The sequence below is a fragment of the Phyllostomus discolor genome, chromosome 2, assembly GCF_004126475.2.
Source record: "Phyllostomus discolor isolate MPI-MPIP mPhyDis1 chromosome 2, mPhyDis1.pri.v3, whole genome shotgun sequence".
NCBI classification, from domain to species: Eukaryota; Metazoa; Chordata; class Mammalia; order Chiroptera; family Phyllostomidae; genus Phyllostomus; species Phyllostomus discolor.
In genome coordinates this window covers 154,595,650-154,621,544 of record NC_040904.2, presented here as the reverse complement: position 1 = coordinate 154,621,544, position 25,895 = coordinate 154,595,650, and the positions used below count along the sequence as shown (strand labels likewise).

The 25,895-nt window shown below is 41.1% G+C and overlaps 1 protein-coding gene across 2 annotated transcripts in view; it reads left to right on the top strand.

Moving 5' to 3' along the window:
- Positions 1-6,211: 6,211 nt before the first annotated feature.
- LOC114513173 (TBC1 domain family member 30) overlaps positions 6,212-25,895 on the top strand; it is a 40,205-nt gene continuing 20,521 nt past the window's right edge. The window contains exons 1-8 of one of the 2 annotated variants that reach the window (XM_036018718.1): positions 6,212-6,670; positions 9,747-9,808; positions 10,648-10,713; positions 12,709-12,834; positions 14,701-14,886; positions 17,154-17,322; positions 19,227-19,395; positions 23,777-23,882. In XM_036018718.1, coding sequence (XP_035874611.1) covers positions 6,484-6,670; positions 9,747-9,808; positions 10,648-10,713; positions 12,709-12,834; positions 14,701-14,886; positions 17,154-17,322; positions 19,227-19,395; positions 23,777-23,882 — 1,071 coding nt within the window. In that variant the 5' untranslated portion in view covers positions 6,212-6,483. The remainder of the gene's footprint in view (positions 6,671-9,746; positions 9,809-10,647; positions 10,714-12,708; positions 12,835-14,700; positions 14,887-17,153; positions 17,323-19,226; positions 19,396-23,776; positions 23,883-25,895) is intronic. The other variant, XM_028532354.2, reaches the window with a different exon arrangement.

Here is a 25,895-nt window from a genome sequence, read left to right as displayed (position 1 = left end):
GCAGAGAGGAGAATAGTGGGCTTTATGCCACCAGACCACTCTCCCCTTTCTGTTAGCAGGTGCACAAAGATCTACCGATCCCCCGTCCAACGGGAGACAGACAGGTCTAGACCTGGTGCCTGGTCAGACCCCTTCTGACCCTGAGACTCAGTGCTGTGAACAGCTGACTGTCAGGGAGCTGCAGCGGAAGGATGAGCTCCAGGCCCACTTTCCGGAGCAGGCCAGGTCCCTGTGCTTTTCTCTCCTCCCAGCAGGCTTCGGGACATTTTCTCTTGGTAATTGTCACCACTAGTTCTGCTGTGTCCCTGAAGATAAGCACGTAGGCCCTTTTTATTTTAAGATTTTACGGTTAAACAAAAATAGCAGCATTAGGAAATCGCAAAAGTCTCAGGCCTGATTCCCTTCTGGAAGCCCTTGGGACATAGCTGTTATTTCTTATGTGGGACTTTCTTTCTCTTCTGGCTTCTTCTAAACCCTTTTCCCAGGAAAGGACTAGTTGGCTTTCAGGGAAGCCCCACTCCCAGCACGTAGGGCCCAAGATTCCCTCTTCCTGTTTCTGCCTGGGAGCTTGCGATGTTCCCTGGGGACTGGGCTCAGGCAGGTCAGGGCATTTTCTCTAAGCACTTGTTGTCTTTAGCAACCCAAATGACAGAAATGCATCCAATGTGAAGTTTTCCTTGAGCCTCCTTTCCCCCAAATTCATAGTTGTTTGGGACCATGCCAAAGTGATTTGCCCAAATGTGAATGCACTGATATTATTTGATTAGGAAAAAAATCACTTGATTAGTGAAGAGTGGTGGTAAGTTGGCTTGGGGGGGAACCTCACCAGGAGCAATCCTCCAGCAAAGTCTGTGCCGGCATTGTTCCCTCTGCGAGTTGGCTTCAGATGACATCTTCTGCTTTTTGAAAAACAATGTTCCAGACATGAATAAGAAACCATGAGTCATACAATAAATAAATATAATTGTAGGCTTGTGCCATGGCTGCTTTTAGAGCATTGTATTTTAGTGCTCACTTAATTATCTGTTTGCTATAAAAGTTGGCAGTCTTGGTTTTCCTCTCCAATGTAAACAAAATAATATTATTTAATTCCCTGGCTAGTTATTGCTATAATAGTAGGAATTCTTTCTTTCTTTTTTAATAAGAGGATGATTTAGAAAGTCTCAGAGGTAGGAAAAGTGAGCCAGCTGGGTGTGGGCTCAGGAAACAAGTTACAGAGGCGAAAGGGGGGCCCATGGAGCTTAGGAAAGAGAAACGTGAAGGTAACACACCTGGGGGTAATGCAGAGCAGAAAGGAAAGGTGCAGGCATGCTCCCAGGAGGTGGAGCTGTCAGTAGAAACTCTTTTTGTTTTATTTAAAAAGTATTTTTAAAAAGACTTTCATTTGTTTAGTTTTTAGAGACAGGGAAAGGGAGAGAGAAAGAGAGGGAGAGAAACATCCGTGTGTGAGAGAAACATTGATTGGTTGCTTCTTGGACACCTTCAACTGGCAGCAGCCTAGCCCACAATCCAGGCATGTGCCCTGACAGGGAATCGAACCAGTGACGTTCAGTTTGCAGGACGCCACCAAACCCACTGAGCCACACCAGTCAGGGTGCCAGTAGAAACTCTCAGAAAAAAATTTTTTTTTCTGGTTTTAACTTCTGTGTAGTTTAGAGTGGGAAGTTTTTAAGAAAGTATGTATTTATATATATGTATTTAAAAGAAAAAAACAGTCAGTTATTCTTGTAATAAATCTGAGGTGAAATTGAATTTTCATCTAGAAAATAAACAAGCCCTGTCACCAGTGGTGAAAAATGTAAGTGAAGAAGAATTGGAGAGGCCATATTGTCAGTCATGTGTCTGAGTGTCTGGAGTCTAAGACTTTTCATCCTGGGCTGTCCAGGGATTTGATTTCTTCAGCTCACTGAGAGTTGAGTGAACTCAGGGGTGTTGACTGCTGTTAACTGGTTAGTATGGTCTTTCCTCTGTGGCAAAATGTGTCTCTATGGGAATCAAAATGATGGTCAAAAGTTTGCATGAGCATGGAGTCTAAGCCAGAGGGACCAGATGGTTTGAGTGGCATATGCCAGCCAGCCCTGGGAGCTGGATGTCCTTCATTGCACTCCAGAGTCAAGGTTGTAGAGCAGAGGGCATCTCTCCTTCTCTTGGCTGGCAAGGCTGTCTTTCCTGCTGGCCCAGTGCGGCAAACTGAGCATGAATAGACTCTCTTGTTAAAATAGAACACAAAACCCTCTAAGATTTGAGCAGATGAGTGCTTGGGAAGACGAGACTGTACACGCAGACACCAGCTTGTTCTCCTGGAGTTCCCTCCTCCTCCCAGTTTTCTCCCTTTGATTCTGGGCGTTCATCACCCTCTTCACCCCAGGGGCCTGTTGTGCCCTTGAAAAAATTGGCCAAAGCCAAACATCAGATTTCTATTTTTGTTCTCAGCATAGGTGAGATGGACTAGAAAAGTGAATGGCCATTTTCTTAAAACTAAGAGAAAGCTAAAGGAAAACAAATGTACCAAAACTATAAAATCATCAAGCTGATGAAGGATAGATTTCTCTGTGTGAGCGTGGTGTGAAACCTAAGCCGCAGTTAAACATGACCAAGTAAAACAATGACTTCATCTTCTAAAGTGATGAGGCAGAGTACTCTGCCTTTTTCAAAGCATCTGTGCCTCAGGCAGTCATAACAGACTAGTTTACATGTCCCTATCCTCCTGGTTTATTTTTACAGATGACTAATCTTACTCTAAGATGCTTATATATGAAATATATATTTCATGCTTAGAGCTGTACCATTTCTGACATTGTCCTCAAATTCTGGGGGCACGTCACAAAGCCCAGAATGTACTGATTACAAACTAAGTGTGCCAAAATCATAAGAATGACTTCTTTTTTCAGCTCTTCCAGAGTATCATTAGGAATACACTCTTAAAATATTCAACACTTTTCAATCAATAACAGCCATTATTTTTGATGCTAAAATTGTTCTAACTTTGGCCAAGAGAAGCCTGTTCATGGGGCTCCTGTGCCCTTTGGAGATGATCCCATTAGTGTTGGAGCGCGCTGGTCCTCTCTGAGCTCATCAGGGTATTTCAGGCTCATCTTGTACTTTTCCTGGCCCAGGTCTGGGATCAGTGATACCTCAAAGGAGCCCTGGGTTCCTTTTAGTGGAGACTTGTTTTTAGAGACCACAACCTGGGAGCTGGGTGTGTTTGTAGCTGCTGGGTTGTCCTTACTTCTAAACCTCTTCCATGGATACATATGTATTTTGGAAAAGAAAAAAGATTAGTTCATACTAGTATTTCCAACTTAAGTATACTATTACAGGATTTAAGAAAAGGTTTTTTTGTTTGTTTGTTTGTTTTGGTGTGCTTGTATTTTGTTACACTGAAAACATCTTGGTTCCTTTTGACATTACCATAATTATGTATTTGCTTTATTTATAGTATATATAAGAATTTAAATAATAATACCAACATTACCAGTGACAATAAAGCTACTGAATAAAATGTAAGATTTTGTTGTAGCACTATTTGCTTTGGAATCACCATTCATATTTCATCAGAATATTGTATTCTAAAGCAACTTATTTATTTTTTTCTGTTTTTATGCCATCAAAGAGATATTCCATTAAGTTCATTTGTTTCCATTCATTTCCAATTTTTAGGGTTTTCTTTTTATTTAATTTATTGACATTATTAATATAACGAGTCAAAACTATGTAAGACACATTTGGAGAAGCCTCAGTCTTCATTCCTTTCTCTTCTACACTATTTTCTCCCACATACTTATTCTTTTTTGTTAAATTTTATTCTTCAGTTACAGTTTACACTCAACATTATTTTGTGTTAGTTTCAGGTGTACAGCATAGTGGTTAATCATATACTTTACAAAGTGGTCCCCAATATTTCGAGTACCTACCTGGCACCATACATAGTCATTACAATATTATTGACTGTATTCCTTATGCTGTACTCTACATTCATGTGATTATTTGTAACTACCAATCTGTATTTCTTAATTCCTTCACCTTTTTCACTCAGTCCCTCAACTTCCCTCCCATATGGCTACCACCAGTCTGTTCTCTGTATCTATGAGTCTGTTTCTATAATACTTTGTTCATTTATTTTGTTCTTTAGATTCTAAATACAAGTGAAATCACATGGCATTTGTTTTGCTCTGTCTGGCTTATTTCACCTTGCACAATACTCTCTAGGTCCATTCATAATGTTGCAAATGGTAAGATTTCATTCTTTTTTATAGCAGAGTAGTATTCCATTGTATATATGTACCACAACTTTTTTAATCCACTCATCTATTGACGGGAACTTGGGTTGCTTGCATATCTTGGCTGTTCTAAACAGTGCTGCAATGGACACAGGGGTGTATATATTCTTTCAAATTAGTGTTTTGGCTTTCTCTATGTATATACCACCAAATAGAATCCCTGAGTCATAAGGCAGTTCCATTTTTAATTTTTTAAGGAAACTCTGTACTGTTTTCCACAGTGTCTGCACCAGTTTGCATTCCCACCAACAGTGCACTAGTGTTCCCTTTCTCCACATCCTCGCCAAAGTTGTTGTTTGTTGAGTTATGGATGATAGCCATTCTGACAGGTGTGAGGAGGTGTCTCATTGTGGTTTTAATTTGCATTTCTATGATGATTAGTGACATTGAGCATCTTTTCATATATTTGTTGGCCATTTGTATGTCTTTGGAGAAGTGTCTATTCGGGTCCTCTGCCCATTTTTAAGTTGCATTGTTTGTTTTTTTTGGTCTTGAGTTGTTTGAGTTCTTTATAAATTTTGATACTAATTCCTCATCAGATGTATCCCACATAAATAGCCTTTAGTTTTTGGCTTATCCACCTAGTGTTCCTTTTCTAAATGTTAGTAAACACAAATATCTTTATTCTGCCCCACAGCCTTTCTTCCTTATTCTTCATTCATTTTTATGATTAATATTCCACTGGTGAATGACATAGTTTGGGAATGAGTTTTTTAAAAAACAGTAATGATAGCAAATAGTTCTGAACTACTGAATCAGATCTGTAGATGGAGAGATGAGGAAGCACTTTAAAAAACGGCTTTTGGCCCCCAGGAACCGCACATTGATGTTTCTTTCTCTCTCTCTTTCTCCCTCCTTTCCCTCTCTAAAAATAAATAAAATCTTTTTAAAAATTGCTTTTAATTGGGAACATTTCTTTTTTTTCCTTTGCATTTCAATTTGGGAATTTTCACTTTTTTTAAATATATTTTATTGATTATGCTATTACAATTGTCCTATTTCCCCCCTTTATTCCCCTTCACCCTGCACACTCCCTCCCACCCACATCCCCTGGCCCCTTAGTTCATGTCCATGGGTCACATATAGAAGTTCTTTGGCTTCTGAAGCATGTGTTGTACTACTCTTAACCCCCCTGTCTATTTTCTACCTACAATCTATGCTACTTATTCTCTGTACCTTTTGCCCCTCTCTCCCCCTCTCACTCCCCTACTGATAACCCTCCATGTGATCTCCATTTCTGTGAATCTGTTCCTGTTCTAGTTCTTTGCTTAGTTTCTTTTTGTTTTTGTGTTTTTAGGTTCAGTTGTTGACAGTTGTGAGTTTGTCATTTTACTGTTCATATTTTTGATCTTCTTTTCTTAGATAAGCCCCTTTATAATTTCTCATATAATAAGGGCTTGGTGATGGCACTTCTTTTTTCTTGAAGAGCACACCTCCAAGGTACACTACCAGAATTATTACTATATTTTTATGTGCTCGCCATGCCTCTCAAACTGCCAGGAAAGAATTCAACACAATTTGGGGTGGAGCTTGGGCTTTGCCACGTGCCAGACGCTGGCTGCCTGCCCCTTCCGCTGTGCTGCTCAGATGAAGTGGGCATTTGCATCTCACTGGTGTTCCGCATCTGAGACTAGCTCCCTTCGGTGTCTCCCTCATCCCCTCCCAGACCTTGCAAGTAGCGCAGAAATCTTCGTAACTGCTTCTGGTTCCCGAGCTCAATTGCTCACCTGCCTGCTCCGGGTTCTGGGCTTTGCAGCTCTGCTGCTCCTGGGTCCCTGTGCTGGAAGCGGGATGAGCGCTGGGAGCAGGATAAGTGCTGAGAGCAGGATAGGCGCTTGGGAGCTAGAGCTGCCCCGCCTTCGCACGGTGATGCCGGGATTGGGGGCTGGAGCGCCGCCTTCGTCTCCGGCGTGCTAGCTAGCTAGCTCGCTCGCTCCCGCCCTTCTCCCCGCCCCAAGCCCTCTCCTGCCTCAGCCGTGCAACTCCGCAGTGCAGATGCCCGCTGGCCGCCCGCGCTTGGCAGTTCCAGCTCCTGCGGGGACTTGCAGGTCCCCTCGACCCCCGAGCGCTGGCCACATTGTCGTTGTTCCCAAGCGGCCCTCAACTGAGCGGACTCTCAGAGGCCCCCCGGGAAGCCTCTACACCAGTGGGACAGGGGGTATCTAGGCGGACGGTGGCTGCACCGGAGCCCGGGCGCTCCCGGATGCGGCAGGAGAAACTAACCGGCTCCTTGAGGCGCGGCGGGAGATGCCTGAAGCGGCAGGGTGGCGGCGGCGGCGGCGGCAGCGGCGGCAGCGGTGGCGGCGTGGGCACCATCCTGAGCAACGTGCTCAAGAAGCGCAGCTGCATTTCCCGGACCGCTCCCCGGCTGCTCTGCACTCTGGAGCCGGGTGAGGACCGGGAGCTGCAGACCGGGCGCTGGAAAGTAGTGCGGCGCCCTCGGAGTGGGGCTGTTCCAGCCTCTGCCTCAGCTGTACTGCACCTAGGCCGGCGAGCGTGCTCGGCCCCCGGTGCTGGGCACTGAGGTTTGGCGCGGGTGGGACTGGGCCAGCCTGGGAGGGCCGATCGCAGACCAGGGCCTGGGCGGAGGCAGCGGCCTTCCAAGGCACGGAGGACTCGCGGCTCCGCCGCCTGCCAGCGGGCCCCCAACCCCGGGGGCCTGTGCGTGGTCCAGCCCTGCTTGTGTCTGGAGCTGGGGAAGTGCTGGTGCCTGCCGTGGCCATCAGAGGCTGCGCAACCAATTGTGCACCAGTCTCACAAGAAGCCAGACCTTGAAAGAGGTGTGCGAGGCAGAGAAAGGCGCAGGTTTGATACTTTGGGTCTGAGAGGAAGGAAGGCAGTAGCTGCGAAGGAAAAATCGGGTGCCTTTTGCTAGTGTTCGTTCTCTTTGGTGAGTGGCGGGTCCGCTCGCCTGGAGCCTCTAATGTGTGTCCGGGTGTGGAGCGGGCCGGAAACAGTTCCGCAGCCTAGAGATCCTTTCTTACAGATAAAGTCCAGGAGCGCACCTGGCCGTGCTAAGCTAGGCCCTTTTTCCCTCTCAGCCTGTGTTTACACATCCCTGCTTCTCTAGGCTGCGTAACTCTGCGTCTGCTCCACCCTCCGGCATCCCTCCCCGGGGTTTTATGAGCCCGGCCCTGGCGCGGTAGCCTGGGCGCAGAGGGAGCCGGCCGTACTCGCACCGGTGCTTAGCGCTCACCTGTTCCTGGAGTGGCACCAGCTGGGTGCCCTGGCGAGTTCGACCTCCCACACCCCCAGCCTCCCCAGCGCCTCCGGGGACCCGCTGTCCTGAGGCTGCAGGGGGACGCTGCCAAGGCGCTGATCCCTAAAGGGTGGAACGCGTGGCTGCGTTTTCGAACCTCGTGGTTCCTTTGTTTTTCTCCTCAAGGAAGTGTCTAGTTAAAGAGACTGTAGTATTTATTCACCGTCTTACTTTACCCTTAAAAAAAATCTCCTTCCCACGTTAGAAGTGTTTTGTATTTCTGAACCCGGAACAGCCGTGATCATCAGATTAAACATAAACCTTCTCCCCGCCCTTATCTAGTTCCAGGGAGAGGTGAAAATGACCTGATTTCAGCTTTCGCACACAGGCGGCGAATGATCAATTCTAGTTCAGTCCTGTGACTCATTTCTAATCATGAGAAAATAGTTGTGGTTTTGACTAACCAATCCAGCTGGGTTTCAGCGCCGCAGGGCAATCGGCAGGACGCCCGGCAGGAGCTGTGAAAACAACACCGGAGCACATTCGGTAATACATACAGGGAATTTGGGGCTTTTAGGTCGGTAGAAATAATTGAGCGCGGAACTGAATTCCTGGTCTTTGTTAGAATAACGCAAATGTCACGACTGTGCGCTCCTGCGTTCAGCACCCGGGGTCTGGACAGCAACCTCACAACCAGGTTTGTTTGCTTGTGCCTTCAACCCTGCACTCCAGCTGGAGGCGCTCTTGTGGCCATTGTGTCACGGCTCAGCGCTGAGGCCCTGGCTTCGTTTAGACCAGCTCAGAGAGATGAGAATCCGTGGGGATACTTAATACATATTCGGGAAGACAATGTTACATGCCTAGGCAGAATATGGTTTTGAACCTGGAGCTTTGGAAATAAATATCTTGGGAGTCTCTACCACAGCTTGACTTTAGAAATGTAGGATCAACTCACATATTCAGAGTACTCTTCCAGGACTCCAAGAAGGGCATCTGTATACTCTCAAGGGCTTGGGCAAAGCAGACACCTTTCTTTCCAGTTTCTTGAGTCTGTATATGTTTTTAAAAAGACACGTTCACTTTATTATTATAATTTTGCATATTTTGAAAATTGTGCCTATCCATGTACCCACCCTAAGTAGTTATGAAGAGATTTTCAATATGCCTAATATGCAATCAACATCTTAGAAGTAAAAATGTCATCGTAAATGACAATTATAAATTGTAAAACTGAATGGTATTGCTAACATTTGGTATATCTTGATCCTTAAATTTTAAATAATCTTTTAAAAAGTGACTTAAAATGTAATTTCACTGATTTTATAATTGCAGGAAAAAATATATAGCATTTTTAGATTTGATTGTACTATTTTAAAACCAGAATTTAAGTGGGAGTAAAATTGTATTTAATTTCACCTCAGTAACAAAAGAATATCTAATGTGGAATTCTGAATAAAATTCCAATATAAATATTAAGCATATAGTCTTTATATAGTCTCCTGTTTATTTGCTTCTATTGATTTGGGATTTGAAACAAAGAAGTTTATCTAAAGTTTTAGATAACTTAGCATTCGAATTCAGTTATATTTTTAGCTTGTAGTTTATAATTAAACATACAGAATTTTATTTCCAATAACTAAGTCCATCAAAACAGAATTTAAAAACATATGAAAATCTCTAAATAGAATCATTAAGGATTCCATAAGTGGGAAGGCAATTACACTATTTTTATAACTTTTGTTATTCCACTGAAATTCCCCTAATAGCCTTAATCCACTCAAGTGTCCTAGAAAATAAGTTCTGTAAGCAGAGAATTCTCTTCCTAAGTTTCATAAATATTAATTGTACCATGGTAGGTGATTTACACTTAATCATCACAACTATCTACTGAGATAGACTTTATTATGCTAGTTTTAAAGATAAAGAATGAAGACTGAGACAGGTTACATCATTTGACTTAAGGAACCAACGTTGAATGGAGGTTTCTATGACTCCAAGCCTGTGAGGATTTTTTTTTTTTTTAGTTTGGCACTATTCCAGACAGCTGTGGAAACCACCATCTTTCGTGAAAAGCTCCATTCTGTTGCCATAAGATATTTTTCTATTTTAATAACTAGTATTGTTTTTCTTTAATAAAATTGATTAAAATTTAGTTAAAGTAATTTTAAAAATTTCATTATGATTCAGTAGAATCAGGTTAATTTTTACTTTTATTTTTGATATAGTTTATTTCCTCCCCAAATAACAGTTATGTGTTTTTATTTTAGGAGTTGACACAAAGTTGAAGTTCACTCTTGAGCCATCTTTAGGTCAAAATGGTTTTCAGCAGGTAACTTTGTTTTTGGTTTCAATAACACTCTTATTTTGGGGTATCTACAAGATATATACTGAGATATAGTCTCATAAGTACTACACACTAACCAATTGTACCACTGGAGCTCCTTGAGATATATTCTCAAAGTGGAAAAACTTTGATGAGCATAAGAAGACAAGTCAGTTTTTTAAAATATAGATAAGATAGCCTATGAAGCTACAAGTGGCTTGAGTTTATGCTTTCTATTTGTACTTTCTTTTTTTAAAAGATTTTATTTATTTACTTTTAGAAAGAGGGGAAGGGAAGGTGAAAGAGAGGATGAGAAACATCAGTGTGTGGTTGCTTCTCACTCGTCCCCTACTGGGGACCTGGCCTGCAACCCAGGCATGCGCCCTGACTGGGAATTGAACCAGCGACCCTTTGGTTTGCATGCCAGTGCTTAGTCCATTGAGCCACACCAGCCAGGGCTATTTTGTACTATCTATTAATGTTGTAAGCATGAGAAAAATTTCCCTGAAAAATTTTGTACTTTCTATTAATGGTATGTGAAAAAAAATTTCTAAAACTAAACATCTATTATTCTGAATCCATAAAAATGTTTTGGTTTCTGAACCAATGCTTCCCAATTACTGAGTATACTGCAGATGAATCACAGGTGTGTTAACAGTGGCCCAGGTGGGGCTTGGGGCAGTCATGGTCCTCAGACCAGTGACATATGGCTGAAAGAAGCTTTGACTGCTACCCCAGTGTGCTGTACCAATTTTATACTCTACAGATGTCAAGATGGAAAAAAGGTTGAAGTGCCTACACAGGTCAATATCATCACTCTGCCAATCTTTCTTCTTTGTTCCTAGTGGTACGATGCTCTCAAGGCGGTTGCCAGACTATCAACAGGAATCCCAAAGGAATGGAGGAGGAAGGTAAGGAGGGTTTGTAGGGCTAAAATACAAAAGGATCATCACTCTGTCCCTCTTTAAAGTCTCTGGAATGTCAGAAATGATATTCTAGATTTAGTAGTTTGAAACATGTCTCTTTTCATTATTCATTCATTCAATAATTTTGATTGATTGTCTATTCTATGCCAGGTAGTGTCTTAGTACTGAGGTACAGCAATGGGAAAAAAAAAAACAGACCAAAATGTTTGTCCTTTTGGAGCCTACAATGAATAAAGTATCAGATATGTCAGATGGTAATAATTACCATGGATAAAAATAAAGCAGAGAAATAAATGAAAGTGTGGGGAAATGGGGATATGGAGGTGGAATTTTAAATAGCAAAGTGACATTTCAATAGGCCCTTGCAGGAGGTGAGCAGTGGGCCCTGCAGCTACCCTGGGGGAAGAGTACTCCAGAGAACACTCAGGTGGGAGCATCTCAGGAATATACAGGCAAATGCAAGAGGATGGGGTGGCTGAAGCACAGTGCAAAAGGGGAAAGCAATAGGAGAGAGGGTCATAGAGGTAATGCAGTGGGGTTAGGAGGATGGCAGACTATAGATAGTAGTAGGACTTTGCCTGGTGTGAGAAGCACTGGGTAGTTTTGAGCAGGGGAGTTAAATGATACAGCTTATATTTTAAATGGAACGCTCTGGCTACTAACTTGAGAATATGAGGGACAAGGACAGAAGTGGGTGACCAGTAGAAGGCTTGCAATAATTTAGACAAGAGATGGATCAGGGTTGTGGTAGCAGAGATGGAGAGAAGGGGTTATATTCTAGATATATTTTCAAGGCTGAGTTGACATGAATTCCTATTGGATTGAATATGAGGTAACAGGGATGTGAACAGTGACTTCACAGTTTTGACCTGAGCTACTTACTAGAAGGGAACAGTTACTATTTACTCAGATGGGAGGAGCAGATGCATGTGTTTGTTTGTATGCATGTATAGTTAACTTGGTGGGGGATTGAATGATTGGCTCGGGTCTGTTAAGGTTGAGATGCCTATTAGATACCTAAGTTGAAGTTGTCAAGTGGGCATTTAGACGTATGATTCTGATGCTTAGGAGAGAAGTCCGACTGGAGATGTGTATAAGTGATATTCCTGCTAAATGAGGCTCAAATACCAAAACTTGAAGTGTTCTCTTATTATATCCATTTATAAACCTAGTCTAATACTCCTAGAATTTGAACATTGAGGGTTCCTAAAAATATACATTAAAAATGGTATTATGAAATACATCTTGAAGAAACAGCTTTTTAGGATAAGATAATGAAAGGAGTAAAAATACCCAGTGACTCTTTTTAAGAAGTTATTCATTGTGGGAGCTCATTTGTGTGTGTGTGTGAGAGGGATGAGACCACTTCATGGTAAGAACAGGCCCATTCTCTGTGAATGACCAGGTGGCTATTGCCCAAGTATAGAACATGTTCTACATGTTCATGTTCAACACATAATACAGCTAATTCAATGAACTGAAATACAATTAAAAAAAATTAACCGTATCCCTAATATTAGGATCATTGCTTGGAACATAGTGGGAACTCAATAACTATGAATTGAAAGAATACATGAAAGGCCCTATGTGGTTTAATTCAGTACAGTACACATTTCAATGGGACTCTTCTGGATTTCTACATGTGAGCTAGGAACAGTTCCCATTTTCTTTCTTTTTTTTTAAAGATTTTATTTATTTATTTTTAGAGAGCAAGGGAAGGAGAAAGAAAGGGAGAGAAACATCAGTGTGTGGTTGCCTCTTGTGTACCCGCTACTGGGGACCTGGTCTGGGGACAAGCAACCCAGGCATGTGCCCTGACTGGGAATCCAACTGGCAACCCTTTGGTTAGCAGCCCATGCTCAATCCACTGAGCCACGCCAGCCAGGGCATGTTCCCATTTTCTGTTGGATGCAATAATTATTTCTAATAAAGGTTAAATTATGTATTTTACTCTAACATTCTTCTTTATTACTATTTTAGGTTTGGTTGACCTTGGCAGATCATTATTTGCATAGTATAGCCATTGATTGGGACAAAACGATGCGCTTCACTTTCAACGAAAGGAGTAATCCTGATGATGACTCAATGGGAATTCAGATAGTCAAGGTAATGCCCCTGACCTTGGCCTATTGTCCTGACTTAGAAGGAAGAATCTAAGAGCCAGATGTTTCCTGGATAGAGGATCAAGCCTTGTGGTCTGAATGTCTGTATATTTTTTGCTTCTTCATTTCATTAGTAATACCTTTTTAATGGGGGAACTTTGACTATACCTTGTCTTCAGAAATTGGTATGTTGCCAGTAAGAGTAAAGTGTTTCCATTCATAGTCATCTTGTTTGTCTTGCTCATATGACAGGAGATTGAAAATCTTTTTTTTTTTAGCATTGGTCAGTGCTGTTAACTGTATTTTTACATAAAAGTCACTGAGAAACTTAAAGTTGAGCATATTCCATATTAGAATAATTGGGCTCTTATTAGGTTCTTTGATAATCTCTTGTCAATTTATGAATATAATTAGATCGACTGGTGGGTCAAGAGTTCAAGCCAGCTGTGGAGGCAGCTGTGGTTTGCTTATCTGGATTATTACAGTTCATTAGCGCCTGGTGCCAAAAGCCAAGGATGAATATTCCATTTGATCTCAATATTATTATTCTCTTATATAAGCCTCTAGTACATGGTTTTTGATTTCATGAGTACATTACAGTGACTCTAAACAGAGGTCTTACAAGGAAAGTTGTTTCATCTAAATTTTGGCCATCGTAAGATGTCTAATGTTTTGGCAGATTTGAAGATTTATTTTTTTAGGAGGAAGTGCTAACTAAAAGGAGCTAATTTCTGATGTAACTTGGTCTGTTTCAGACAAATGATAAAAAAATTATGGCATTTTATACTGTATGCTTGAAAAATCTTGGTATTTTCATATTTCAGCTATTTATTTAGAATTGTAGAATGTGTTTCTCAGAGATGAAATATTGCATATTTGAAATATTTTCCATTTAAAGTATAAATTAAGGCAATGCACATTTTATAACAACCATGTTATTAAGAGGACCTTTTATTTTATCATTGATGTGAATTTTATCATCGACTGGCAATTATGTCAGGAAAATGTCTTCAGCCCCTGAAGATCATAGTCTCTGTTTGGTAATACAGTTATAGATATTGCCCTGACGAACTTAAATTTTTGTCAGTTTTACACAAATTTATAAAACAATTTGGACAAAACAATTTTTCTGTTTTGGACAGAATGACTTTTCTGTCTCTCTACAATACAGGTTGCATTTTTTGCTATTTTGATTTTGCTCCTTAATACTATTGTGAATTTTGATTGCTAAATAAACATTATACCATTTTTTGTAGAAAGAAATATTGTTGGCGCCTATCATACGTGTGTTGAAATGACTTGTTTTATCTGAGACATATTATTAAAATAAACTGTCAATTTATATGGAATTATAATGTAATTTTTATTAATTCTGAGTCCCTGTTAATTCTGGAAATACTTTAAGTAGGAAATCTGCCTGACTAATTCCTCTTGAAAATGTCTTGGCATATTAGAAAAAATTAGGAAAAAGAAAATAGAAAAAATTTTGATTTGGGCCACATGTGTAAGTTGCATGTGCATTCTAAAAAACTACAATCCATATTGATAATCTACTTAAGGCTGAGGAAAATAAATAACTAGCTTTTTTTTGAGAGAGAGAGTATAAGGAGTCATTTTTTTTTTAAGATTTTATTTATTTATTTCTAGAGAGGGAAGGGAGGGAGGGGGAGAAAGAGAGAGAGAGAGAGAAAGAGAGAGAGAGAAACATCAATGTGCAGTTGCTGGGGGTTATGGCCTGCAACCCAGGAATGTACCCTGGCTGGGAATTGAACCTGGGACACTTTGGTTCCCAGCCCATGCTCAATCCACTGAGCTACACCAGCCAGGGTTTGGAGTCATTTTTTAAAATACTGTTTCCCTCTTGTTCTAGGACCTTCACCGCACAGGGTGCAGCTCTTACTGTGGCCAGGAGGCGGAGCAGGACAGGGTTGTGCTGAAGCGGGTCCTGTTGGCCTATGCACGATGGAACAAGAACGTTGGGTACTGCCAAGGCTTTAACATCCTGGCTGCACTGATTCTGGAAGTGGTGGAGGGCAACGAAGGGGATGCTCTGAAAGTAAGTGTCAGGCTCCGAAGATGGCAACTGAAATTCTTTAGAGAGTGCAGTATTGGAACTACAATTTCTCCTCCCTGATGCCCACTTCTCTCCAAGGCGGTTGCCTCACCTTGGTGATTACCTGTGACACTGTGTCCCCCAGGTTACAGCCAGGGTAGCTTCCAGATGTGAAGAGAATGATGATGTTTGTAGCTTCACTTATAAGATATTATAATTTTAAAGCAAGTTAAATATTAATTCTATTAATTACTTATTGTTGCATAACAAATTAGCTGCTCAAAACAGAAAACATATATGGCTTCACAGTTTCTTTGAGTGAGGAATCCAGGCCCAGCTCAGCTGGCTCAGAGTCACATTACAGTGGCATTCAAACCATTGGCAGGGGCTGTGGTCTCATCTGAAAGCTTGACTGATTGGGGACATTCATTTCCAAGTTCATTCATGTGGCTGTTAGCAAGACTTAATTCCTCACAGGTCCTTGGACCGAGGGCCTCAGTTCCTTGCAGGCATGTTTAGTTGCTTGCCATGTGGGGCCCTCCATTGTACAGCATTGGGGTTGGTCTCCCTCAGTGAGCAAGGGAGACAAAAAGAGTGAGCAAGGCAGAAGGGATGAAATTAGCATAATATCAAAAGTCACATTTCATCATTTTTGACATATTCTGTTCATTAGGAGCCAGCCACTCAATCCAGCTGACACTCAAGGGGAAGGGTTCATACAGGGGTATGACTGTCAGAAGGTGGGGATCACTCGGGTCATGTTAGAAGCAGCTACCTCCTCCACCAGATATGCTTAATTCTGGTTGGGTCTTATTAGGTTGCTTTATTCTCTCATATCTGGATATCTGGGGTGAGGGATAGAGGAGGCAGCCTGAGAATGAATGTCTATGATGGAAGCTGTTTGCTTGGAGAAAGTTTATAGAAGTGAGTTATATTTATTATCTTTTAATCTTTGATGCCTAGGGTCTTTATTAGTAAGAAAAAATTCTGGAAACACTTTGAAGTGGGACACCAGCCGTTTAGGGATACAGGTCTGAATGTGATCCAGCAAGTCACCAGAAATGGACTTTAGGGGGAATGAAGCATTTCATGTGAGAAGAATGGTCTCTGCTTTATTTGCTCGGGGCAATGTGGGGCTGCTCATTCATGTCTGAATCCTCACACTGCTGTTGATTGCAGCGCTTGGTGGCGGAGAAGGTGTACACTTAGTCTTTGTATTCAAGTGTGCCCCCTCCTGTGCCCCACCTCCCCATTCTTTTCTGACTGGCGAATGCCTTAGTGATATTCTCAGTCACTGACTAATGTGATATGGAAAACTAAGGAAAATTCCTCCTGGTTCTATACACATCATGATGGAAATAATTATAAATCCAGCCCGACATGGTCTACATCTGTATTCAGCCTCTCACTCTTTTCCATTCATGTATTTAAGGAAACAGCTTCAAAGTTGATTGTTCATTGGACAGGCAGGGGTTCAGGAGGGAGGCAGTGACAAATCAAATACATGGCGTTAAAACATTTTTCATTAAGGAACAATTTTGTTTTCTTAATCTATCAGCTTTGGTCACTTTTTCAGATATAATTTGTATGACTCTAAAATGAGGACTGTTTTGTTGAAAAGCTGGAATAAATAATTCAGGTTAAGGGTTGGGATGGGGAGGTTTGGGGAAGGGGATACAATGTTAATCAAATCGTGAAAGGACTCAGTGATGCTTGAGACACTAAAAAGTCACATAAAAAGATGGATTAGATAAAACTGAGAGACTGAATATTAATATTTCTGCCTCTACGAAAGCAAACTTTGTGGAATGAGATGACATTACCATCATTTAGGAATCTGGTTGGACATTTAATAAGCAGAGGAAGGTTGGGTTTATGAAGAAACACTTCTGATGCAAAGGAAAAGAAAACAGTGAGTGTCGGTGTTTTTCCAAGAGTTATTTTGGCGTCTGCAAGTTGTAATGATTGGGGAAATATAAAGTTGATTAAATGTAGGTAAACCATTTTCCTTGCTTTTTTGCACTTATTAACTATTTTTTCTTAGTAACCATTTTACTTAGACACTTATGAATTACTTAGATAAGTATGCCACCTGCTCTTTATCCAGAGTGGAGATGAGCCTTGAAAATCCAGAACATTTGGTACTGACACATTTAAAAGACAGAGTGCTTTGGCTAACTACATTTTATCCATTTGAATATGTTCTTTCTGTTTAGGGTATGTTAGGATGCCAGTTTTTTTGAAGCAGTCTTGTTTATCTTTTTCTTCAGATTATGATTTACCTTATCGATAAGGTACTCCCTGAAAGCTATTTTGTCAATAATCTCTGGGCATTGTCTGTGGATATGGCGGTCTTCAGAGACCTCTTGAGACTGAAGCTCCCTGAATTATCTCAGCACCTGGATACTCTTCAGAGAACTGCAAACAAGGAGAGTGGAGGTAGTGATGATTTAATGCTACTATACCTTGGAAAAAATTTTACTTCTCTGATTCCACTGTACACGTGAGCCTAAACAGTGAATGGAAACTCATCTTTTTGGATATTTCTGTTGGTGAGAGTTTGATGCAATGAAATAGATCTTTAGAGAACAGAAACAAAACCACACACACACAAAAGCCACAACATTGGGCCACATGTCTAATCTTTGAATGATCATAGTTAGGAAGCTGGTCAAGAACCTAATATTTCACCGGAACCAGATCAACAACTAAAATAATGTATTGTTTTTTAGGTGAAGGGTGGTGTACATGCTGGGCATCTGGTTAAGCTTCTCTAAGCTGACACTAAACCAGGCACTCTTTAAAATTGTGCTACAGGTACCATTGAGTACAAACTGTGGTTTTTCCTGAAGCATTGAGGTTTTGGAAGAGTGGAATATGTATTTTCATAAAGTCGTAGGAGATAATTTGACTTGAAATATTTAATGTTCCTCTTATTGATTCATGCTAAGGGAATGTAGATTTACTTGAGATGAGCTGACCAGTTCTTTTTGGAGAAGGTTCTTTTGGGTCCCCAGGGAGAATCTGAACCCTGAAGGAAGAAGGCACGGGGTTGAGTAGGGTGGCGATGGAGACGTCTCTGCCGCATCCCTGGGAGTCACTGCTGTCCAGCAGGCCTCACCCGGCTTTCCCAGCCACCTGAACTAGTGCCGTAATTATACCCATTGCGAGCACTTCCTTGGCTGTGCTCAGGATGCCACAAAGAAGAGTCAGAAGTGTGTGGTGTTTCCTGTAGGTGGTTGACAGTTGATGACCACACATTTAAATCTAGGAAAATTTTAAATGATTTTGAGGACCTATCCTGTGATTAAAATTACACTGGAAATTTTGTGCCACCTGGGTGTCTCTAAGCATTTCCTTCTAAATCATTTGAATAATGATCTTATTTAATTGGGCTATGCAGTGCAATTATGCACCTGTGTGTGGATTTCATAAGGCTTCCAGATAGACCAACCTTGCCTATCTCATAGTCAGACACAATTTATGGGGGTCCATGTTTTTCCCTAAATGCTCTGCATTTGCCTGCAAGGGGTGACCTCAGATTCTAGTCTCTGAAAAAAAGATATTCCCTTTGTTCATAGCTAAGAAGGAAGAAAACGAATGCAGGAGAACATATCTCTTTTTGTTTATACTTGGGTAAATGCACACTCTGACTATAATTTAGAGGGAAGATCAGTCCAAATATCTAAGTTTTATTTCATTAAAATACATAATTATGCCATCACAGGAAATGAAAGGGAGCCTTGTGTTTTTCAGTGAGTTCAGAAACTTAAACTGTGTATGGTTCAGTTCAATATACTTTACAATTTCATGTGGTTTAATCTCTACATATTTGGGGGTTTTCCAGCTATCTTTCTGTAATTGATTTCTAGTTTAATTCCATTGTGGTCTGAGCACTACGTATAATTTAACTAGACAAGTAATTCCTTATGAGCAATTTTATTTTTATGAGCAACATTTGAATAATAGTGGGTTTTAGAATATTTTGAAAATTTGTGTTTGCTTTTAAGAGAGTTTTCTTTTTATCTCATTTTAGGTTAGGAAAACATTCTTCTTAATTTTGACCATCCCATAATAGGTAGAACCAAATGAAGCTTTAGGATAAGGTTTCTGAAATATCATAAAGAATTTGTGAAGTTAACATTATTGAGATTTTTGTTAAGCACACCTCTGTGCTTCTAGAAAAAGGAAGGAAAAAAGAGAAAAGAACCAGAAATTTAGTGATATAAACATATCAGTCAGGAAATGTAGCATTTGGGTGGACATGGAAGACTTGAGAGAGGTTATTTTTATATCTTGCAAACTGTTGATTCTGATGAAATGTAGTGTTTGTTTTGTTTCAGGTGGATATGAGCCCCCGCTTACGAATGTCTTCACGATGCAGTGGTTTCTGACCCTCTTTGCTACGTGCCTCCCCAACCACACTGTTTTAAAGATCTGGGACTCCATCTTTTTTGAAGGCTCAGAAATCATCCTAAGAGTATCGCTGGCTATCTGGGCAAAATTGGGAGAGTAAGTGAATTTCCCCTTCTTCTGTTCTGTGGTGTTGGGGGCCTCAAGCAGTGTTTGTGCTCCCACGTGTAAAGCATCGATATTTAAGTGAGGAAAAGAGAAAGCTGTGAAATTTGTGCAATTGCTTTAGCCTTCTGGGATCTCAGCTGGCACATTCTTGATGAAATCTCTTTTAGAGAAGGGGGTGGATTTTTTTCAGGCCTGTCATTCTCCTCTTCCTCAGTGCTTGTCCTGTCTGGTTTATACTAGGTCAGCATCTTGCTGAACACTCGTTGGGAACAGGGAGACTTAGGTGCAACAGGAACTGTGAAATCTGGAAAGGAGTAGGTGGATTTGTTGGTTAACAGCACAATTTGGATTACGTTTGAGTCTATTATTTATTTTGTTCTGCCTTTCAGGGCTGTGATAAAGTTAAAGGAGATACTATATATCAGGTGTCCAGCATGGTGCCTGGTACATGGTCAGTAGAACATATGGAACTTCTTTCCTTTCTTGAAGAAATAACACTATGTAGGAATCTATTACTATTAAGTAGATTTTACTTACATTCTTTCCTAGTAGCAGGGCTGAAAAAGACTAGGGTATTTTCATCCACCTTGAATATATTATGACTGTTATATTAAAATTCTGCCTTTTGAGTAACAGAAGAAATGTTAGGATGCAATAGTTATAGTTGACTTAAGATACAGAGGTTTTTAATAGTTCTCTCTTAGACCTGTGAATGACTTGAGTGGGTACTTATCGTAGACAACATGTCAGAAAACTAATAAATCACTGGCAGTATTTTGTTTCAAAAACCTTTTAACTAGCCTTCTTATTTATAAGTTGTTTCCTGGGAGACTTGCAACATTTTAAAAAAATTTTTGTAAGAAAGATCCACCAACTATCAATTCAGGGATTTAAAAAAATCATGAGTGTAAGTATTTTTAAACATCACACAGCTCCTGTGCCTTTGTTTTATTGTATGTTGCTTTTCAGTAGGCAAATAAATCCATTAGTGGGGGATTTGGTGTGCTATTCACTCATCTTTTTCATTTTCTCTAAATATCTACCTCTGTCTGCAGTCACGTATTTCCAACCTACTCTATATCTTGTAAGTTCTTTGAGTTTGATAGTTTCTCTGGATGTGATAGTGCAGTTACTGAATAATTAGCTCATAGGATTAAAATAGTAAAGCATTTACTGTATGCAGACTTAGTTATAGTCTCCCTGTGTTAGTTCTTAATTATGTGGCAGTAGGAAAAGAGGTGATTCTGGTTTTATCCCCATCTATTCATTATCTGTGGGATCAGACTTATTTTAATCCTCAGTGAGGACATTTTTTTATTTCCATTGGTTTTAGAGAGAGATGAAGGGAGAGAGGAAGGGAGAGAGATAAACATTGATGTGAGAGAGAAGCAGCGATTGGTTGCTTCCCATATGTGCCCTGACCAGGGATCGCCTGTACCCAGACAGGGATGGAACCTGCAGCCTAGGTATGTGCCCTGACCGGGAATTGAACCCGTAACCTTTGGGCTACAGATGATGCTCCAACCAACTGAGCCATACCGGTCAGGGCTATAGGATGAGAGTTTATTTGTATGCTCATCCCAGGGTTGTCACATGGTTGAAATAATAGTAGCTATGCTTTCAAATTCGATATTCATTGAGTGCTTTCAGTGGACAAGCGTTGCTCTAAGCACTCTACAGTAAAATTAACTCATTTGGTGCTCACCATCATCCTATGAGTTAGGTACTGTTATTATCCCCATTTTACAGATATGGGAACTGAGGTACAGAGAAGTTAATTGCCCAAAGTCACCCAGTTATAAGTGTAATGGCCTGATTTTGAACCCAGATATCTTGGCTGTAGAATCTGTGATTTTAATAATGTGAATATACTGATAATAAATGGCTAATGTTTATGCAGTTCAGGGGATATATGAATCAGACTGGTAGAATTTTAAATGTTTCACAGTGTTGATTATAATTCTACACATTTTGAGCATTCAACTTGTTAAGCCAACCAACATCAAGTGCCTGTAGTGCCATCATTATGTTCAGCAGTTTAAACACATTGTCTTCATTTTGCCCATAACCTTGTAAAGTAGGTGGAACTTAACCCTGGATCTGTCAGACTTCAGTGCCTGTGATCTTCCCCACAAACTCCCTTGGAAAAATCATAAACAGCACAGAGGCAATCTCCAGTTATGTGTACCAGAGTAACATGGGCCTTGGACATGGTCATCCATGGGACCTCTCCTTTCCCCTTGCTTCCACAACCTGGCTGTCTTCCTCTCACACACCAAGGGTACTTTGGGAATATGTGAGTCGTGGACCATTGGCTCACCTTCACTGGCATCTCTTTGATGTGTCCTTTCTCCTCTGACCCTACCACTTTGGCTTGCTGCCTGGTTCCCTTGTGCCTGGCTTATCTTGGTGTATCTTCCGTGGTTTACCTGTCACATCCACTTGCCATACCACCTCCAGGCCGACCTGGCCAAGGGCACATCTGTGCCCACACTCCCTGTTAAGAGCCTTTCAGCGATTCTTGCTTTGAAGGGGATCAGCTGGCAAGTGAATCCTTGTGGTTCTCTTTCTACAGCTCTTTCCCTCAGCTTTCAGTGGCTCCCTTTGGCCCTGCAGGCCGTTCACCCCCAGCCCTGCCCCATCCTTGCAGATCCCTGGGTGGGGCCTGCTGGCGTCTGCTGCATCCATGTCTTTGGAATGCTTTTTCTTCCTTGTCAACCTGGAGAATATTTTTCTAAACTCATCTTAAGCATTATTTCTTTCCTCACCCCGCTGGGGGTAAACTTAACCACTCTGCATTTTTTTAATAACACTTCAATAGTTTATCTCATTTATTTATTTACATGAGTGCACATGAGTGAGGCAGTGAGATTTGAACAGCACTTCAGAGCCTGAATCTCTTCCAGTATCTTTTTTGGGGGGGATGGCTCTATGAAAATCTGCTAATATTAGCATACATCATAGTATATCTCTTGTAGTTGCTGGGCAAATAGAGTCACCCCACTGTATAAAGGACATCATAGCAGATGAATACACAATGCTCCTTGTTTTGGACTACTTCTTTTTTTCTCCCCTCAAAAGGGATTAAAGCCTACCCTGCCTCACAAGTTGCCAGGTGACAGATTTTTTCTTTACATGTAGAACCTAATGCAAGACACAGTGTGTAATCTCCAGCTAGCAGCGGTGTCCTGAGAAGAACTGGAAAAATTCTGCCTGTGAAAACATCCTGCAGACTGATGAAATATGCAGATAAAGTTCTAGTATTTCTCATCTTTTATTTCTACTGTGGTTTGGTTTCAGTCTGTCAATGATACCACAGTTTGTAGATTAAGAACAACAGATTTCCTACTGGGGATAATAGTTCTTCATACCTAATTTCATGGTTATGATTTTCATCAGCGGTGGGTATTCTGATATGTAAAATGAATCACATGGAAGCAATAAAGTTGCCACTGGTAGGGCTGTGAGGCTGGGCAGCCATGTTGGAAAGATGGGAACTTATTCTGTAATAAATACCTCTGAGTTGCCTTTGATATTTTATATCTTTTCTTTATATATAGTAGTCCTGTGAGTGTGTCCCAGGACTTTGATTTTTGTTGATTGCTAATGTGATTGATGTGATGGTAAGAGGCAACATATGATGAGGTCTGTCCGGAAAAAGTCTAGCCATTGTTAATATAATGAGAATGGTGTGTGGGATGTTGATATAACCTGGCAGCCACGGGGAGTGGACTGGAATGTGCATGTGTGCACAATGATGACTTCACTGTACTAGTCAGTGGGGGAGGTAGATGCTGTTGAGTGAGCATGTGTACTGTGTGGCTATGGCATTCAAAATGATTGAGTAGAGCAATGAATCTGCATCAGATTTTGCATTAAGCTTGAACATTCCTCTGTGGAAATTATTTTGATGATTCAGAAGGCAGCTGCTATGGGCAACTGGTGATTGGCAGCTTCATCATAACAATGCTCCTGCTCATGCCTCACATTTTGTGCAGTTTTTTGGTGATACCTCAAGTCACCCAGTTGACTCAGTCCCCCTACAGCCCATACTTGGTGCCCTGTGACTTCTGGCTTTTCCCAAAACTATCAATGAGATTCAGTGAGATTCAGAAAAATACAATGGGGCAGCTGATGGTGATTGGGAGAAATGTGTGTGGTCCCAAGGTGCCTACTTGGAAGGGGACTGAGGCATCATTGTCCTATGTACACTGTTCCTTGTATCTTGTATTTTCTTCAATAAGGCCTCTTTCATATTGCATGACTGGATACCTTCTGGACAGACCTTGTATCCTGTCGTAGCTGGAGCACGTAGCTGATAGACAGCATGGGTGTTCTAAACAATTCCTTGTTTTGTCCTTTTTGCTACTAGGCAGATAGAATGTTGTGAAACAGCAGATGAATTCTACAGCACCATGGGGCGCCTTACCCAGGAGATGCTAGAGAATGATCTTCTGGAAAGCCATGAACTCATGCAGGTGAGTGGGCAGCATGGCCTTACCTTGGCTTGGGGAACCCTGGGTATTGTGGGAACAAGCAATGCTGGAGCAACTGTCTTGGGAAATGTATGTGGTCAGCCCTCGGATTTAGTTTTTCAGTTGACCAAGAGTCTATATGTAATTTGATAAGAATCTTAACTATGTCACAAGAGGAAGAAATGAATAATAAATATTTGTTGTAGCTTTCAGTCAAACTTGTTTAGAAATCACAAAGTGAAATACAAAAATAAATTTTAAAAAACTGAAAAAAAAACCACCCGAAATCACTAGGTGCTTATTTTCAATCTGATTCTTAGTATTTTTAAGGGGAGTCTTATGGGGTGAAGTAATTATTTGGGGGGAGAAATTATTGAGAATAAAAAGGAGATTGTTATAATCAGCATTTTGGTTTGTTTCGCCCACATTTTCAACTCACATTATATATGAATCATAAATTTCCATCTGAAAGACTTGAAGGGTTTTGTTATTTTCTAGCATGATATTCTATCCCAGTATAATATTTACCATGTCATTCAAATCCACAATGAGAACAGAAAAGAGCAGATTTGTTAACACTCTCTCTCCCATTAGGTTTTATAACATGATTTTACCTTAACTCCACTGCTTCTGACCACTGTTCAGTGGTCTTCCTCTTGCCCCCTGACCTTTCCAAGGGTAGGCCTTTCCAAGGTTGTCCTTGGACCTCAGTTTCTTTGTTCTCTGATTTCTCTCTCCTTTTTCTTACTTTCAACGTTTACTTTTTATGTTCGGCTCCATGCCTGAAGTCATTTTTGGGTGCCAGGGCCCGGGTTAGAGACCAGACACTCCAGCCCTGATTAAGGACTTGACAAGCGTGGAGCTTCCATCCCTTTGTTCCCATCCCGGCGCCTCCACTCCTCCTTAGATTTCCTCGTGTTGAGCATACAGATGCCTGATCTATTGAGAATGTTGACCACTTGATAAAACCTTTCTGAACATTCATTATTTTCTAGTTCAACATTTCTTTGCACTCTCTCCTCTTTTCTCCCTTCCCGCCCATCTCAGATGGGCAAGTGTTCTGACCCTGACACCTTTGCTTGATTTCCACTCTTCTCACAGCCCCGTTGCTTACCACTCACTCTCTCTCAGAGGGAAGCACCTTTTATTGAGCATCGCTCTGCATGCCAAGTCCATGCTCGGCGTTTTATTTTACATCCTACAGGTTCCTGTGCTCAAAGCAGGACTCCGAGATATCATCCCTTCTGCCTCACTCATGAAACTTAAGTGGCTGCTCACTGCCTATATAACAAAGCATGGATTTCTTAGTTTATCATCCAGGGCTTTCAACTACCTGTCATTGACCTGTCTTTTCAGCTATAGTTCCTATTCCTCCCTTTTGTAGCCTTGACCTGTTCTAGTCAAGTCAGCTGTCTCCCCTGCTTCTAGAGATTCCTGGGGATATGCCTCCTCTATACCTTTTCTCTCTCTGCTCAGTCTTTCTCTTCTACCTTTACATATTTAAGGCCTGCCTCCTTGTAGAAGCTCCTGTTCAGATGCCATCTACTTTACTAAGCATTCTCTGACAGTCTCAACTAAAATCACCCCCCATTTCTGTGAGTCACCGTGCCCTTTTCTTTTTACCTCCCTTGAAAACATTCATCTCTGCCTTGATTCGAGGATAGGGTCAAGCACACCTTGTATCCTATTTCCTCAGTGGTAGTTTAAGTTCCTTGAGGACAGGGACTGTGTTTTGTTAAGAATACATAGCACTTTGCCTTTTCCTAGAGGTGCTCAATTCATTTATTAATTCAGTAAGCCAACATCTGTTGAAAGTCTGTGATTAATTTTCTACCTTCTCTTTTTTCAGTAAATGTTTGCTGAGTTAAACAGCATTCATAGATGATGCCCCTCCTTCCAGATTCCCTCTGCTCCAATACAATCAGTATTTTGCTTCCAAAATAATAGCCTACACTTGCTGCTTGGGCCATTTCATTGTTATTCATAAAACGTTCATTGCCTCCTTGTTATTAACTA